This window comes from Lepisma saccharinum, chromosome 29, assembly GCF_977018435.1.
Source record: "Lepisma saccharinum chromosome 29, izLepSacc3.1, whole genome shotgun sequence".
Taxonomy (NCBI): Eukaryota; Metazoa; Arthropoda; class Insecta; order Zygentoma; family Lepismatidae; genus Lepisma; species Lepisma saccharinum.
In genome coordinates, this window is record NC_139257.1 from 29,878,464 (window position 1) to 29,897,240 (window position 18,777).

The 18,777-nt window shown below is 37.1% G+C and overlaps 1 protein-coding gene across 3 annotated transcripts in view; it reads right to left on the reverse strand.

Annotated features, from left to right (window-relative positions):
• Nep2 (M13 family metallopeptidase neprilysin 2) overlaps nucleotides 1–18,777 on the reverse strand; it is a 115,663-nt gene that overhangs the window by 11,617 nt on the left and 85,269 nt on the right. For all 3 annotated transcript variants that reach the window (XM_083114797.1, XM_083114796.1, XM_083114795.1), the window contains exons 4-10: nucleotides 16,545–16,790; nucleotides 14,029–14,240; nucleotides 13,228–13,404; nucleotides 12,478–12,695; nucleotides 11,784–11,942; nucleotides 10,094–10,237; nucleotides 7,130–7,226 (exon numbers count right to left, since the gene is read on the reverse strand). In XM_083114797.1, coding sequence (XP_082970923.1) covers nucleotides 7,130–7,226; nucleotides 10,094–10,237; nucleotides 11,784–11,942; nucleotides 12,478–12,695; nucleotides 13,228–13,404; nucleotides 14,029–14,240; nucleotides 16,545–16,790 — 1,253 coding nt within the window. The remainder of the gene's footprint in view (nucleotides 1–7,129; nucleotides 7,227–10,093; nucleotides 10,238–11,783; nucleotides 11,943–12,477; nucleotides 12,696–13,227; nucleotides 13,405–14,028; nucleotides 14,241–16,544; nucleotides 16,791–18,777) is intronic.

Genomic DNA, 18,777 nt, shown 5'->3' on the forward strand with positions numbered 1-18,777 from the left:
AACGTTGACTCGGACCAGGTAGTCGTTGACGATGAAGGCGGTGTGGCTGGGGCCATTATCGTGGTGAAGCTTCCAGTTGTCCTTGATGTCCCTTCGCTTGCGCGCGATGCTTCTTTTCAGCCTTTTCAGGAATTCTTGGTAGTAAGCAGCGTTCACGGTCTGTCCGGGCAGGACAAACGTCAGTTCGGGCCGACGACGGGCGTCCAGACCGGGGTTCGTCAGTCATCTCTTCCCGGCCCTCACGAAAAGCCTTGTGCCATTTTTTGAGTTGAGAAGAGGACAGACACTCAAACCCAAATGCCTGTTGAAGCATTGTGACCGTTTCGGAAGGAGACTTGCCCAACTGGACGCAAAATTTGATCGCATAGCGTTGCTCTAACGAACTTTCCATATCGCCATGTCATGCACCACCCTATAGGGGCTACTGTTAAGGCCGATGCTACCGCTCCGAAAGCTGGGAGCCAACTGACACGCGTTGTGCTGCGAAGCCAATACCCACCACCACCGTTCATGTCAAGCGGAGTGCGCTGCAGGGTGCGCACGCGTCAGTATAAAGTGAGGCTCATTACTTATGAATCCTACCCTGTAATTTGATTTGTTATTTCGAGTTACGTTTCTGCCACTTTTGGCTAATTGCAACGATAAGTATAATGAAATTGATATGGGAACACTCCCATACCCAGGTTGGGAATGAAATTTGGAACCCCTGGCACCATAGTGTGCTGTGCTAACCAGTCCACAATGAAAGCCAGCAGACACACAATCATTAGGTGCATAACAGTAAAGGTAAAGTTATCCTTTGTATATTATATATTGGTTCATCTCTAAATATAATATACCATTGTAGACATTGTTTCTGATATTATCTCTTTAATTCAGCTTTTAGTATGTTCGATTTTATACAATATTTGAATTGATCTACATACAAGGGACTTTTATATATTTCATGCTGATATATAAATATTCCTTACTGGAATCCATATTTATGCATTAACCAACTTTGAAACAAATTATACAAATAAGAATCACATGCTGTATGGATAACTGTGAGAGCATTAAAAGAAATTGCAAAAACTTTCAAGTCAAAATATTAAGAATTACATTTGAAAATAATGAAAAGCTTGCAGGCAAGTATTAATTATCCATAATTTGACAATAAAGCAAATATTTATAAATTGAGAAATAAATACATACATGGACATGCTATCTATCATATTTAAATTCAATTCCATATGTTGTAGGAATGTAAGTTACAACAAATCTCTTTCTATTTCATGAAGCATCACAATTTTTTCCATGCATATTCAATTCTAAAACTGCTATAAAAAATAATAGGATAATCAGAAAATCGTCATCTGTAATTTACCTGCTCTCCTTGCTATGGTCCATACAGAGGGAAGTGAAATAAAAGCACATATCAAAAGTGGTATAGAGATAAATATGCTCACAGAAATATTGAGCATTATGATATCCCTTTCTACCACCACATATTATTGTTTAGTTACTTACTTACTATGTTCCAATAATTACATATGGAGCAGAGACTTGGACAATGACAGAGAGGGAAAAAAGAAAGATGCAGGGAGTGGAGATGGAATTTTTAAGGAGTATATTGGGGAAGACTAGAAGGGATAGAATGAGGAATGAGGAGATCCGACAGACGGTGGGGGTGGTGAAGCTTCAGGACAGGATAGATCAGGCACAGATGAGATGGTTTAGACACACGAAGAGGATGGATGCAGAAAGACTACCAGTAAGAGCTTACAATGCACAAGGAGTGGGAATAAGGCCAAGATTGGAACACCGTGGAAAGATGGGAGTGGTAGAAGACCAGGAAAAAATTGAGAGGCTTGACTTCTATGCCGACCCAGCCAGAGGCAGGAAACGGCAAAGGATGATGATGATGACTTACACATCTACATGTATTGATTGATTTATTGATTTTGGATCACAGATAAATACAATTTGTACAATGATATTGAACAGGTCAAATATCTATTTCTAATGATTTAAGTTAATGAAAATGAGTGTATATAGTGACAATTAATATATGTATAAATAACATATGACAATGCTCTATATGAAATCAAGGGATATGTTGATTTGCACTATTGTCCTGTATACTTAGGTTTCATTTCTGATTGGGAAGCATAATTTTCATAGTTCATGTCCCGCATAAAGTGCAAATCTAGTCCAAATCAGCTTCTATCTTCACAACTTTTGCAGATTTTATTTTAAACGAAATATTATGAACATGTGATGCAAAAACACTCAAAATAAAGAGCATGAAGAAATATTATGTACTAGTATGTCCATAACATGTGAATATTGACAATTGATATTTAAATGTAATTGTAATATATTGATCATTTGGAAAACCACGAAATGTGCAGTGGTGGACCAAGAAATTTTGTAAAGGGAGCAGAGAGGGAGTTTAAACTTCTACCAGCCCCCCCCCCCCCCTTTTCTTGAGTAATGTCACTGTGTATATTGTCTACATTTAAGCCTCGACAAGAACTTTGTGATGTGGATGAAACCTTGGTCTCAGTATGTTTCTTCATATTGTGTTCTTAGTGCAATAACTAGTATTGGGCGATATATCGTCCAGATAATATATCACGATATTAAAAAAATATTGTCCAGGCGATATCAACTTGATGATATATCATCATGATATTTTGACGACATATATGGTGTCAACATTATATCGATATGATATTTTGGCGATATATATCGTGTTGGCAGCATATACATATATCATGACGATATTTTAGCAATATATATCATATCAGTGATATATCATCATAATATTTTGGTGATATATATCGTGGAGATAATATATCGCCGATATCATGATGTGGAAAAGATATCATATCGTATCATCTGTGACAATATGTCATAATATCAAATTTCCGATATCGTCCAACCCTAGCAATGACTTCACCTATGTATGGTGTTCAGTTGGGCCTTTTCCAAGTAACTAATGATAATGAAGGAAATTACCTGTAGTTTCATCTAATTTACATTTCCTAAAAGATCTAAAATGTACATAGGTGTTGTTACTTTACTTCATTATAAAAACACCAATGACTTCAAATCTCTCTTAGGGTTCCAGTTCAGAATAAATGAATACATTAAAATGTTAACTAATTGCAATATTGCACTACTTGCATTTGAAACAAATATGCTGCTCTAAATTTTAGGTTAAAACCATACTTCTAATATAAGAGGTGTGGCTAGAAAAAAAACAGATTGATGTTGCTATCGACTAACGGCAAGCGTGTCAAGGATATGCGGTGCATGGGTGTATAATCTGATATCTTGCCTATTGGCTGTGTGATTGCCCAGGGTGCGCGGCGCTCAGTTCTTCTGTAGCTTGTGGACGAAGTGGTCTGCACATCTGTGCTCTGTCGGGAAAAAAATAAGTGTGAAAGTGGAATAGCGTATCAATCTGAAGTTTCTTATCAAACTCGGAAAATCCACCACAGAAACTTATGGTTTGTTGAAGGAAGTGTACGGAGATGTGTGTTTGTCACGCACTCATGTGTTCATCATTTAAAGGTTTAAAAAGGGCCAAACAAATCTGGATCCGAAAAATCCGGATCCGCTCGGATCCGGATCTGGATCAAAAAGTTACGGATCCGAAAAGTTACGGATCTGAATCCAGATCTGGATGATCCAGAACTCTCAGATCCGGATCCGAGAGTTTCGTATCTCAATCCCATTATAATATTACCTCACCTTAAAAGGTATTATGATCTTCGATTACAAAGAAATTTTTCATTAGTTAGTCCTACAAGAATTTTTTTCAAGTGTTGTTCCTAAAATACTTTGCTACGCATCGGCTAACACACTCGTGCACAAAAATAATCTTACTTGTTTAACATAAAATGTCAGAGGTGATTTTGTAAATGCCATTGAAACGAATATGTATTCATTCGAATGTATTGGAAATGAAAACACACATAAATGTGAGACATTCCATTCCAGGATGAAACCTTTAACACATATAACAAGATAGAAATGTTATACAAAAATTATACAATTGTTCTACAGTTACAGTTTTACAAATTAAAATAAAACATTATAATATATGCAGTGGTATATAATTACAAAGTGTAAGACTAACAAGGGAGGTTATCTAAGTGTCCCCCTCCGATTTCCATGAAACTTGGCAGGTGTATAGTGGGGCCCAAAAGAAGAAATACGTGTTGTTTTTTTTGTTTCAGCTAAAAAACGGTTTTACAGGGAAAAACCCACTCAATTGTCAAGATGAGGACAAATTGAAGTGGGGATCTGACCCCTGTGTCCCCCTCCGATTTCCATGAAACTTGGCAGGTGTGTGTATAAACGGTCCCAAATGAAGAAATACGTGTTTTTTTTTGTTTCGGCTAAAAATCTGTTCTAGGGGGCAACCTCCCCTCAAATGTCAAGATGAGAACAAATTGAAGTGGTGATCTGACCCCTGTGTCCCCCTCCGATTTTCATGAAACTTCGCAGGTGTATAGAGGGGCCCAAAGGAAGAAATACATGTTTTTTCGTCTAAAAATATGTTCTAGGGGGCAACCTCCCCTCAAATGTCAAGATGAGGACAAATTGAAGTGGGGATCTGGCCCCTGTGTTCCCCTCCAATTTCCATGAAACGTGGCAGGTGTATAGAGGGGCCCAAAGGAAGAAATACGTGTTTTTTTTCAGCTAAAAACTGTTTTAGGGGGCAAAATCCCCTCAAATGTCAAGATGAGGACAAATTGAAGTAAGGATCTGACCCCTGTGTCCCCCTCCGATTTTCATGAAACTTCGCAGGTGTATAGAGGGGCCCAAAGGAAAAAATACGTGTTTTTTTTTGTTTCGTCTAAAAAAACTGTTTTAGGGGGCAAAACCCGCCTCAAATTTCAAGATGAGGACAAATTGACGTGGGGATCATCTGACCCCAGTGTCCCCCTCCGATTCCCATGAAATTTGACAGGTGTATAGAGAGGCCCTATGCCCCCTGTTTCTTCCTATGACATATTTACGTGGTTTCGGGGTCAGATCCCCACTTCAATTTCTCCTCATCTTGACATTTGAGGGGGGGGGAGCAAAATCCAGAACTTTCGGATCCGGATCTGAAAATTCTGGATCCGCATATCCGGATCCGAAAAAATTTAGGATCCGGATTTCGGATCCGCTAAGATCCAGATCTGGCCATCGCTAGTCGAGAAGTGATTGCGTCGACAAGCATCCTGGATGGTCTTGCACTTCAAGAACGGAATCAAACATTTCAAATGTCAGTGAATTGATTTGAATTGTGTACCCGAAGGTCAAACTGTCAACCAACAATATTTCATTCCGATGCTGATGCCCTTGGTGGGCGAGTAAGAAGACGACAACTTGATTTGTGGAAAAGCAAGTCATGGATTCTTCATCAGGACAATGTTTCTGCCCACACGGCATTGTCAGTCAAGACTTAGATTAGAATTACAATTTAAGATTATAATTTAACATCATCTAATATATGTATGTTCATTGCGTTCAATTAACTTACACAAGTTGTACGCTTAGCATGGTTAAACATATTCTATTTTTCTTATGTAATATATTAATGTTTATATTTCTTGTACTTTAAACATATATAATTTTAACAGGTGAAGGTAATAAAGGGATATTTTTAGTTTCATAAACATTAATCACTCCCGTTACATTGATTAAATAATTAAATAATAATGTAATAAAACAAAAAGTTATGACCCCTGGTAGTGAGACGGGCGTGATAGGATGCCGTTTTATAATGTAGAGAAGCAACGACAATAAAGCATCGTTCTTCACACGGACATTGCTCCTTGTCCGTCGTGATCCCTTGTCCCCTCCCTGGAATGCAGACGCTGCACTCTTGCATGGACGTGTGCCAGATCAGCAGTTGTGCACGCGGCGGTAACGACCCTAAAGAATTCAAATACAAATACAAATATCACACTCCAAAATTTTAATTTTATCTCTTCTTTCTAATTAATGAATAGCAATCAGTGTGGGTGCAGGATGCGGCCTTTCTTTGGGCTCCCTGCTCTGGTATGCCAGACTGGGGCTCTGGACTTGTGAGTTGGTTTCTGTGGGTTTGATGAGGAAAATAATCTTGTACATCAAACCGCTCTGGAATGCCGGAACGGAATCTTCTGCGACTCCAATATTATGCATGCTTGTCTCACTGCCAGGGAAACGTTATCGAGAATGTTATTGAAGATGTTCTTCATGATGTTGTTGAAATAATATTATTAATATTGTTATGTAATGTAATGTCATGTCATCTGTTCTGGATTCCAGAACAGAAATAATATCACATAAAGTACATCAATTATATCATGTATATGTTCCTTGTATAACATTACAATTTATTATTATTATACCTATTTTAAAATGCAAATAGTAATAAATAGAGGAAATAAAGTCGGGGGAACCGTCAAATTCGGAGCAACTGACGTCCTGGTATATTTTTAGGAACCAGGACAATAAGACCATACCCTCGAATGTAGGCGGGAGGAGCCGGGCTTACTTCGGGGGTTCCCCCCTTATTACATGTATTGAATAGCTGTATATTTGTGTATGATTGTTGCTTATAGTTGATAATTGTCTAAATTATATGATAATGCAAATTCAGTATGTAATGTAATAATGCAATAAAGGGAATTATTATTATTTAGTCAAGGCTTTATTGGCTAAGTATGTAATCCCAGTGTTAGAACATCCATCCTATTCACTGGATCTTGCTCTGTGCGACTTTTTTTTATTCCCAAAGATCAAATTAGCACTGAAAGGAACCAGATTTAAGACCATAGAATCTGTGAAAACAAAAGCGACGGAGGTCATGAACATGGTTTCGGTAAATGATTTCCAACACTGTCTTCAGCAATGGAAGATTCATATGGAGCAGTGTATCGATAGTGCAGGGGAGTACTTTGAAGGGGATAATGTTCATATTGTACAAAATAACCAATAAAAGATTTTGTAGCAACAGTCCAGTTTTTTTCTAGCCACACCTCGTATTACACAATTTGTAGAATGAGTTGATGTTTGACTTAATATTTTTGGGTCCAAAATGAATAATAATAGAATATAGGTTTAAATATTTGTGTTAAAATAAATCTCATGAGCTTACCTTATCATAGAATTCTTCCAATTTCTTATCATCCAAAAGTTCATCTGGGTAAGCTATGTGAGAGGTCATTGACTTTGCTTTGTCTTTGGCACTTTTTCTGAAAAGCAGGACAAAATATCAACTTTAAATTTTGAAAATCTGAGAAAATAATCTAAACACTAAGGGAGATTTCACACTGAAGTGACAAGCAACAAGCTGCAAGGGACATGTGTACCCTCAGTAATCAATTGAACTTTTCAAACTGAAGCAACACGACAAACTGCACATGTTGCTTGTTGGTTGCATGTCGCTTGGACTGGGCTGTTTTCTGAATACTGTACATCGTGCCACCTCTGTTGTTCACATATGCACAGTGAATGCTTCACCCCAATGAGAAACTCTAGATAAGAACCCAACTGGAGACCTTACATCGAAACTGGAATCACTTAATTACAAGGAGACAACGTTACTGCTTCATCATTCATAGTTTTATTTGTCAACAAGCCTACATATAATCAAACAATTATAACTCTTTTATGATTATGCCAGAATTTATTTATCAATATTTAATTTCAAGGGTACACATGTATACATGTATAAAATTGTAAATACTGGAAAGGTATTTACAAGGAAAATTCTGTGGATCAGAGCATTGACTTTTAAATAAAGAATTTACTGGAGCACGGTTTCATGAAGATTGAGAACCACTCCTCATTGTTTAAGTATTTGCTTTATCCAGGTTGAAAAGGTTGACTTATAGATTGATTTGGTGTTTTAAGTTCACTTTATTCACAGTAAGGACTGGACCTACAGTTTTAAAGTGGAATCCGAACCACTATGTGTCTCCACCGGGTATCAAACCCAGGACCCCTTCATTACAAGGTGACAATGAGGTTGGAAAGGAGAGAAAATAGTCAAGTGTATACAGTTTGAGGTCAGTGCATATGATTTCTTCATTTTCTCATGGACAACGTACCTCTCCTGAGTTTCAATAACTTGCACAAATTTTACAACATGGTTTGCATGTAACAGTGCTTCTACTTACGAGGGTCATTCGGAAAGTGTAAAAGAAACACCAGGACATTGTGAGAGTTTTTATTATATACAACTGAAAGGGACAACTCTAAGCTATTTGGGGTGTAAGGAGTACCTTCCATGTAGGCGCCCAATAGTCAACCTCACTTCCACATAGTACACCCTGGACTGAAGACTAACGAGGCTCTGGCGACTGGCCCCATGGCCAGTATAATTTTGTTTGTATTGTCCTGCGTTTTGTCCTTATTCGTGCTGAGTGCCCCTTTACAGCCTCAGCTTTTAACGAAAGTCAGAAGATTTTAATATTTTATGATTTTAGTTATGCAACGTTAGAGTTGTTATATGTAACGATAAGGGGCTGGTCCCCATATAATGTGACGGGTGCAAAATAGCCTTAGTGCTGACGCACCCAAAATTTTAAATTCAAATCAAAGCTATTTTTTTACATAAGCACTGTTTCTGTTGAGACACTTATCATATCGGCGAACAAGGTTTACAATACCTATGCAAAATACCTGTGCATTCAGCCATGCAGTAACACTGTCCTTGAGCTCCTGGTCATTGTTGAAGCACTGTGCCCTAGCCACTTCTTCATTAGTAGAAAGAGGTGATAATCGCTAGGGGCCAAATCTGGGATGTAAGGAGGGTGGTCAATCAATTCCCACTGAAAATGTTGAAGAAGGTCCTTGGTTCGAGCAGCAGTATGTATGCGAGGGTTATCATGCACAAGAAAAATGTTAGAACTCAATATGCCACATCACCTGTTTTGAATTGCTTGTCGCAATTTCTTCAAGGTTTCACAATACACTTGGGCATTGATTGTTGTGCCTCATTCTAGGAACTCCACTAATAGTATCCCTTTTCTGTCCCAAAACACACTTGCCATGCGTTTTTTATGGGAAATGTTTGTCTACCCTTCACAGGCTTCTGCAGCAAAGAGATGTGGCCCCACTCCATTGATTGTTTCTTCGTTTCCACATTCACGTAAGACACCCATGTCTTATCACCCATGATGATGTGATCAAGAAATTTGTCACCGTCTGTATGGTAACACATGAGGAAGGTGAGGGCGGATCCCATCCTCTTGGTCATATGGATGCCCGACAACAGTTTAGGTACCCAACAGGCACAAAACTTGCAATAGCCTAGCCTCTCGGTCACAATTTCATACAACACCATACGGGACACTTGTGGAAAGACGTCTTACAGTTCGGTAATCGTGAACCGCCGATTGTCGCGAATTTTGTTGTTCACCTTTGAGACCAGTTCATTTGTCACAATTGAAGAGCGTCCACTCCTTGTCTCGTCGTGGATGTTCATTCGTCTAGCCTTGAAAGCACGACACCATTGCCGAACAGCACTGTCACTCATGATGTTCTCCCGATATACGGCACAAATCTCCCGATGAATTTCAGCCACTTTCACCTTTTTGGCCCACAAAAAGCGAATAACTGCACGCACTTCGCAGTTGGCAGGATTTTCAATTGCAGTGGCCATTTTGCACAGCTGTATGGGAGCGGAAAATGGCCAAACTATCCTCATACCTGCACTGCCAGACTCTTACCGAGCCAGGCTACAGGCTGCACGCCGTTAACCCCACTCTTCCGTGTGCTAGAGTGAAACAGAATTTACTTCCCAAATGACCCTCATACATTTTTTTTTCTTTCAGGTGAGTAATGATCTTTAGTGCAGTTATATAAATATCATCATGTTAACTGAGCAGAGAAACAAATTGTTGCTTGTCGCGTGTCACATATCGACTGTTGCTTCAGTGTGAAATCTCCCTAAGAATACACTATTCATACCCAAGTTTGTCTAATACATTTTTCTTCACAAGCATCTGCCAATCATCAGCATGATTCATACATGTAAATCTTCATTCATTTCATAGCTGAGTTGGGTGATCTTGAAAATCTATTAATATATAAAGTAATCTAACTGAACACCTACCTAGTTTCAGGATCCATCCAGTCAATATTGTCAAGGATAATGTCGAATTCATTACGAATATCTTCTACCATCTCCAATGCATTTTTCTTGGCATCTTCCTTGAAGTACTTTCGAACGTAAAGAGCACCAGTTGAAATGGACAAGCTGAAAAATAATGATAGTTTAAATTACAAAGTTGAAATCTGTTTAATGAACCTTTTCAATAACTTGCATAGAAGACCGTGATTTACAAAATTATGAAAAATGAATGCAGTCATCATAACTGACTCTGAGACACAACAACCCTTTGTGGCCCAAGACTTTCAAAATCATTTGTCATTTGGCAAGGTATGGTCAGTGCACTGAGCTCGATCGTCATAGACTCTCGAGACCAGAATCTGCTATCATTTCTTTCAGATAGCTCCAAAATTGTCCTCATGTTATGAATGAACACCACAAGTTTGGAGTTTCCATAGGAGGTTGAACCTGGGACTACTTGTTCCAAAGGTAAGAACACCATTTGGCTATGCAAGAGCTGACCTTAAAAGCAGCATAATTGAATTATAGGTAGTATGAATGGACTGAAATACAATTTGTTGTTGAATAAATGTAAAATCTATCAATCCCAGTAAACAACATTGTTCCAATCCAATATAAAATTATAAATATATTCTTAATTAATCACGGACGTCCTCAAACAAGGCACATTCCCCCCATAATAGTGTTGTTCCCTCAAAAAACATTGCTTAAATTAGAATTTATCATGTTCGTGCAATAATTAACACATATTATTGTGGCTGAAATGAAATTATGTGTGTGAAATATATAATATTTGGTTGACTTTAATTTTCCAGGGGAGGCCACGCTCCCCCCTTCCAAACGCCCATGTAATTAATGTATGTAGCAAGGTGACTGCAGTAGAAAAAGATGTGTATATTTAGACATTTACTTAACAGAACAAGGGTACAAGAATTATGCATTTATATTTATGATGACAACACAATAGAAGAATATGACTTTAATTTAAAGGCTATTTATAGAACTATCCAGTGAGTTAAATTATATAATCTATAATTTTTCTGACAAATCAAATGACTTACATTAGCTGATACCAATAGAGTATCTATTAATCTATCTCATCCCTAAAATGTAGTAATTATTATTAAAGTAATTATTAAATAATCAGTCATGTACAACATAAATTCATGCTCTCTTTGTGAGACAACTACAATAGGTTTTAACAGAAGAAATTGCCTCTCTTATGGTTGGTGCTGAAAAATGCATAATTATCGTTATATATTTATGAACAACACATTGACTGTTTTGTATCAGGTAGCATTTCACAACTGTCCTGGCAATGTATTTTATCAAAAAACAATTCAGCAAACAATGTAATATACAAGTGTTTTTCGTACACCATTGGGTCAGGTGATACAAGTAAGAAGTTCGTGAAACGTTACCAGTTATAAAATAATCAATTGCTGTTTATAAATACATTGTGAGCAATACTAACACAAATATTGTGTTGAGAATGTTTTGATAAGTGTGCTACATTTATATCGCCTTCAATCTTCAGCCATATTTGAATTATGTCATGAAGCTTTCATCAATCTTTGTTCTGTTCCTTATTTACTTTGCACTTAAATGTAAAGTTATTTTTATAACAATGAGTACACTAGAAGGTAACATAGCAAAAAAACTAGTTTAATACCTTCCACTGACAATGTCGATGCACTCCTTCCATCTTGATTCTCTTTCAGTCTTGCCAGACAATGCAGTGTAATACTTAAGTTGCCGTTTCCTAACATCTTCAGTCAGATAGTTGATAGATGCACCAGCAGCTCTCCACATTACATAATTTGCCTGGACCCTTGGAGAAAAACATAAATATACAGAATATGATATTTCACATGTGAACATACATAGACATACATTTCAATTAGCTTACATAAGAATCTTTAATTAGTACTGTGATCTAATTATTTCCAGCAAATGATTAATAACTAGAAACTCACAACTATATCATTGTCATAATGAATATAATAAAGAAAAATAAATATGGAAGAGAGCAAAATGCAATATGCAAGCAAACTATCAGCTTAGACTGAGAACATTTCACACAAAAACAAACCCTCATGCCATCTATTGGATTTTAAGGGAACTAAAAATTCAAACTCAAAATATAATTTGTATCCATTCTAAATCTCTGTCAGTTAAAGTGGAAACATGAAATTTCTTGAAATATTGAAGTTAAGGCTACATGACATGTGTTACTCAATCTTTAATATGATAACGAACTCCATCTGATTTTGCTATGTATTGCCTAGGTTTTGCACATATGCACAATCTAAATTACACATTCATTATAAATAAGTACTAATTTATTCAATTCTAAGCACACTTACCTCTTTGGTGTATTGCTTAGTATATTTTCTAGTTTTGTAAGATACTCAGGAACATTGACAATAACAATTTCATTTTCACTAATCTCAATGTGAGGCGGCAGCAGAGTAGAAATGTACTCCCTCCATGGAACAGAAGGATATTTCTGTTGCAACATTTCTATTGTCGTTGGATTGTACAATTTTGATGCATTCCGACGTTGTTCCATAGGTAAGGAAATCTGATATAATCAAAGAGATAATGTGCATTAATATAAAAATAAACTAATTTGAGATTCTAAAAGAGTAAGTTGAACAGTATGTGCAAGTAAGAAGTAATGCTTACTAATTTAAGTTTTTAACTTACAGAAAGGTTTCACATGAAAGTAAGAAGTGACAACCAATATTATATTTATAAATGTTTCATTGAAGTTGCATGGAATTTTATAGCGATTTTACATTTTCATTTCATTTTTCATGTTGTTGAAACAAAAATAATGCCAAATTGACGTTCACATAATTCATGAATATCAAGGAATTCCTAAAATAATGCTACTCTGGAATATCCTGAATATGATAATCTCGTTAGCTCATCACGGCTAAGAAGTCGATCCAAAATTTACTTGTCAATAACCCATGAGAACAAGAGAATTCTCAATATAACCCAAGTAACCAAAATTGGTTGGGCCAACCGTACTGAAAATTGTTGGCCCAACGGTTGTGCTTACTTGGGAAGATGACAAACAATGTAAACGAAACAATAATAAAACTTACATTAGAAAGCATCATTTCAAAATCCAACGATTCCTTCAATTCTTTTTCAGCTCTTGCTCTGTCGGCTCCGAAAAGCACAGCAATGTCCACTTGGTACTTGTAGTAAGCTTGCACAACCTTGTCATCGAAACCCTTCGTCAAATATTCCCGGCTCAGTCCAAGAGAAGCTTGATCAAGCTGAAAAGATAATAAAAATAAATTAAAGTGTTGCATAAACATTTATATATATATATATATGTATGTATGGCATTTCTGTTGCCTTCGACGAATTAAGTAATAATAGTAAAACTGGTGCAAAGTTTTTAGAAACATAGGTTGACCTGAACTCGGAGATTTATTTTATAATTTTATACAATAATATATGCCATAATTAGGCTGAAGATTTGCTCTAAAATGCTTTTTTTTTATCCTTGGCCAGGAAATGTAGACTTTTACACTTAAAAAACATTTCAGACCATTTCTGAGAGGAATATATGAATTTTATAGTGTTTGTTTTTGCCTATGTTAGTTATAAGTGCCTATTTAAAAAATAACTGTTTTTTTAATGACTAATTCAGGAAAATAATGCCAAATCCTTCATTGTTCATAACTTTTAGAAGCATTTTGTTTGCTTTATTTCTAAAATAAAGTAACAGGCAAATTATTGGGTGGATTAGAGCACCACAGGCTCCAAGTTGGTGCCACTGACTACATCTTTAATTACCATTAGGGCTGCAGCAATTAGATAATATTATTGATATTTATGCACTGTGCATTCTGTTTATTATCATAAAGATACTGAAGGAAGGTTAGTGAACTTACATCAATAACACGGTAAGTGGAATTCTTTAGATCCGTGGTGATTGAGAAATCAATGAAATAATCTACACTGTAGCCAGTTTCCCTAAATCTATAAACACTTTGGATCCATGAGAAATCCCCTTCGTTCCACGTCTCTCCCTCCAGCACTGGCCAACCCCCAAGTTTCTTCAGGATACTCTTGATTGGGCCGAGTCCACGTTCCTCAATAAGTGCTGGAAAAAAAATGAAGTTCCTAAGTCGAGAAGTAGAAATGGAAAAGTAACATGATTATGTTACTTTTATTTACATGATATTGATTACGCTTTTACAGAATGGCTAGGCTATTCAGTGAAACAAGCAGGAATCCTTTGAAGACATTGAAAGTTGAAGCTAAACCAGAGATTGAATCTGGGTTCTTGGTATTCCATGCTAACCTTATACCAATCTCCATCTTCACACCGAATTCTAATACTTTTAAAATTTTGTTTCACAGATAATATTGTTGCCGAGACAAAAATATTATTCATAAGTACAATAGATGAAGTGAGCTTTCAAACTGATATAACGAACGAAAAATGACAAGCCACAAGCAACAAAGGACACTTGCCACTTGTAAGTAAATCTACAGAAATAAACAGAACCTTTCGTACCAGAAGACACAACAAGCTGACATGACACTCACTGTGTGCATTGTGTCACTGTGGTCTGTTGGTTTCACACACATTTTTTTCCGACTGGTGGGAGTACATATTCTAGTGCGTGCAGTTGTGTTGCTTGTCATTTGTCACTGTGGTGTAAAACCTACATGCCACGTGTAAGTTATTGTTTCTCATTTCAGTCTGAAAGCTCCCTAACACAGATTTTTTTTTCTTGATTTCTAGCAATATTAAAATTAAGATCATACATGTGTATAAAATTATATATTGCAATATGCAACCTAATTTTAATTTACTTCTAATCAAAAGAAACTTGAAAATGACTTCATACTGAGAAAATTGAATTCTATATGAAAACATTTTTCTCTTTTAATATACGAGGGTCATCCAGAAAATAAAGACCGCTTGGTTATACAAAATGAAAAACACAATATTTATTGGAAAAAATAATTCTGTTACATACTTGAAGCTTCCTTCACTTCTCTACATAATCACCTCCTACATTTAAACATTTGTCGTATCTGGGCACGAGCTTCAGAATTCCCATGTTATACTCTTCTGCCGCCAGTTCATTAAGCCAGGTGGTCACTGCATTCAAACAAAAGACCGCTCGCTCATTTTCGCTGCGCACTCCTGTTTCTCTTTTCAGGGTCAACTGGCTTCCGTAACAGCTGTGCTCATAACGCTGTGAGTGGAGGTTGCAAGAAGTCGTCCTTGTGGAGTTGGGGTGGTCAAAATGAACTGCGTGATGGAAGGAGTGTTATTTGATTTCTGAACGTTCAAAAGGTGAAACTGGCAGAAATTTACCGGCAACTGAAAGCAGTGTATGGTGATAATGTAATGAACGAAATAAATGTGAGAAAATGGTGTGTAATGTTCAACAATGGACGAACAAATGTGCACGATGAAACTCAACCTGGACACCCATCACTCATCACAGAAGACCTGAAAACTGCAGTGAACAACAGAATCTTGCAAGACAGGCGCGTAACTCTCGACGAATTGCACATTGTGTTTCCAGACATTTCTCGTTCTTTGCTTGGTGAAATTGTGTCGCAACATCTCGGCTACAACAAAATTTGTGCATGATGGGTTCCGCGGCAGTGAGAATGCAGTGACCACCTGGCTTAATGAACTGGCGGCAGAAGAGTATAACATATGAATTCTGAAGCTCGTGCCCAGATATGACAAATGTTTAAATGTAGGAGGTGATTATGTAGAGAAGTGGAGAAAGCTTCAGGTATGTAACAGAATTGTTTTTTCCAATAAATATTATGTTTTTCATTTTGTATAACCAAATGGTCTTTATTTTCTGGATGACCCTCGTATATTGAGCTGAGCATAGGAAATTTTTTAAAAATTATGATTATATTTTTTTATATAAACCCTGCTAACTTAAAATAATAAAAAAAAATCATTATTCATTACATCATTCATTACAACAATTGTATATCTTCTCAGAAAAACAGACTTAAAAATGCAAACTAAAAACAATGGCAATGCAACTGCCAGTACTGATATCAGTGATTGATATCACTCATTGATCAAGATCAAGACTTATCATGTGGGGAGGAATATGTTTCGAAGTCTCAGCAACTTTGTTACCACTCCTTCTAGTTCTTATTGTGGCCTTACGACTTGTTTGTAAATATTGTTTTGTCTCTTCTTTTTCTCTCATCATGGTTGTCGTATTATTTGGCTGTACATTTAATTGCATTTCTGTTAAATATTTTTCCTTAGGACTAGGTAAAATAACAATAGGCCTGATATATTTTACTCTAAACACGATAAACTGGGCCATGGCATTTATGTTTTGACCAATATATTGTTATGAAAAAAAATATTGTTAGAGTTAAAGGTATTATTAACGCAAATACTCACTTTTGTTCATGCAAGCTTTGTAGAGGTTTTTCACTATTTGGAATGGTTTTGGCTCATTTGGTTTAATTTGCTCTTCAATCATTGTTCGGAGTTGCTCCTGAAGTTTGTCATGGATAACGTTGAAAGTATTAAGTGATGTTTTGTCATCTGGAATATTGCTATTCTTAACAAATGCTCCACATGCAAAATCGTAGAAGTCATCACAAGGATTCACTGCAGGATCCATGTTTTCCAAAATTTTGGCAGCTGCAAAAATAATCATAAATTATCAATGTGATTGAAGATTATGAAAGTACGTTGCATAGAAAATAATACAAAGAAGAACCTAACCATTTTCCTACTTTCATTTGCAGTGGAACCAATGCTACTTGGAACCAATGCCCATACTGATGAGGATAGTCATATCAGTTCCTATCGGTACTGATGCTTGGCGGATTTATCAGAACAGGCACAGGGGCACATGCCCCTTCCAAAATACAAGGCTAATTATTTTAAAAAGAATTGATAGCATTCTATTACAACAGTTCGAGCAATCCTTTATCAGACAATAACAGAATCCTGTTTTTATTAATCAAATAGTAACAGATTTATGCGTTGTGGCTTCAATAACAATTGGCTAATCAGGACTAGATTTACTAGTCACTAAAATAAATTGACACTGGAAATCAAATCCGGAACTTGTTGGTTACAAGGCAATGACGTTAAAGCAAGGGATCAATATCTCCCATGTTTATAGCAGTTTCACCAGAGTAAATGAATTCTCGAGCTTATGCCTTTCTGTGATCATTGTTAATACAAATAACCTAGAACTACTTTAATTTCGCAAAAACTATTCAAAGACTTACAAAAGATATACAGAGTCTCTGTATATATCTGAACATAAGTTATAATTAGAGCCTGGAAGTTTGGCAAAATGCCTCTTTTTATCTACTGCATATATTGATAAAATTTTTCCGGATATACGTTTCTTATGTTGTTTCGAATGTTTCGGAAGCCTTTTCATTTTGCCTATTTGGGACCCCACTGAATATTTTTAATTATAATGCCTTTTTTTTGCCTTTTTCAATGAAATTTGACATTTTTTTAAAAAAAAAATGTGTATATAAATTATTTTTCTCCCAAAAAACGTTGTTGGAATTTATTTTTCTTCCGTTTATTATGTGAATAATTTTTGCCTTATTTAAGTAATATTGAACTCATGCATGTTTCAACATTGCTGAAGGAGAAAAGTGTGAGGAAAAGTACAACCTTAGTGACAATGAAGTTCGACCAGTCACAAATATAGGAGTTTGTTGTGAAAGAAGGAGAACACATGCATATGCTGAACATATTTTATTCAGCAGGCTACATGGAACAAAGGAAAACATAAATTTCCGCTGCAACGCAGCAATGTATGGTGTCCACACAAAATAAAACATTTTCGTCCATCTACACGTGACATTGAAGTTCGACCACTGTTAGAGGGGATCCTGTTTACCATGGTGTGATGCCGACCCGTCGGCGAATAACTGTAGCAATGCATCGGGGCATGCTGCGGACGAGTCGTTCAAGGTATTCCACATCGATGCGGTGCCATTCCTCCTGCAGGCAGGCGATAAGAGCAGCCACTGTCGTGGGTCCCCTCTGTTGCACACGTCGCTTAAGAACACGCCACACATTCTCAATGGGTGAGAGATCGGGACTCGATGGTGGCCATGGCAGAGTTCGCACGTGATGGCGAGTCAACCATTCTCTTGTCAGCTGCGCTGTATGAGGCCTGGCATTGTCGTGTTGAAAGATGAGACGCCGCCTGTGGAACAGGTGCCTTCGCACTGTGGGAAGATGCTGCTCCAGTATGCGTGTATAGGCGTGTGCATTCACAATGCCCTAACAGACGTGTAGTGGGCCAACCCCAGATGCCGTCATGCATTCCCCATACCATCACTGACGCAGGTTTCTGTACCCGACGTGCATAACATTTTGCTTCATTCTGTTCCTCCTTCCGACAAATGACTGTTTTCCGTATTTTCCCGTACACAACATTGAAAATGGATTCATCCGTCCACAAAACCCTGTTCCACTGCCGAAATGTCCATCCCCGGTACATTCGTGGCCACCGTAGTCGATTGCCTTTGTTCAACATGGAAAGGAAGGGTTTACGTTTCGCCTTGTACACTCGGTAACCGCATCGCTGTAGGTAACGGCGAATGGTTCTGGTTGACACTTCAACGTGAAAGCGTTCTCGAGTCCACAG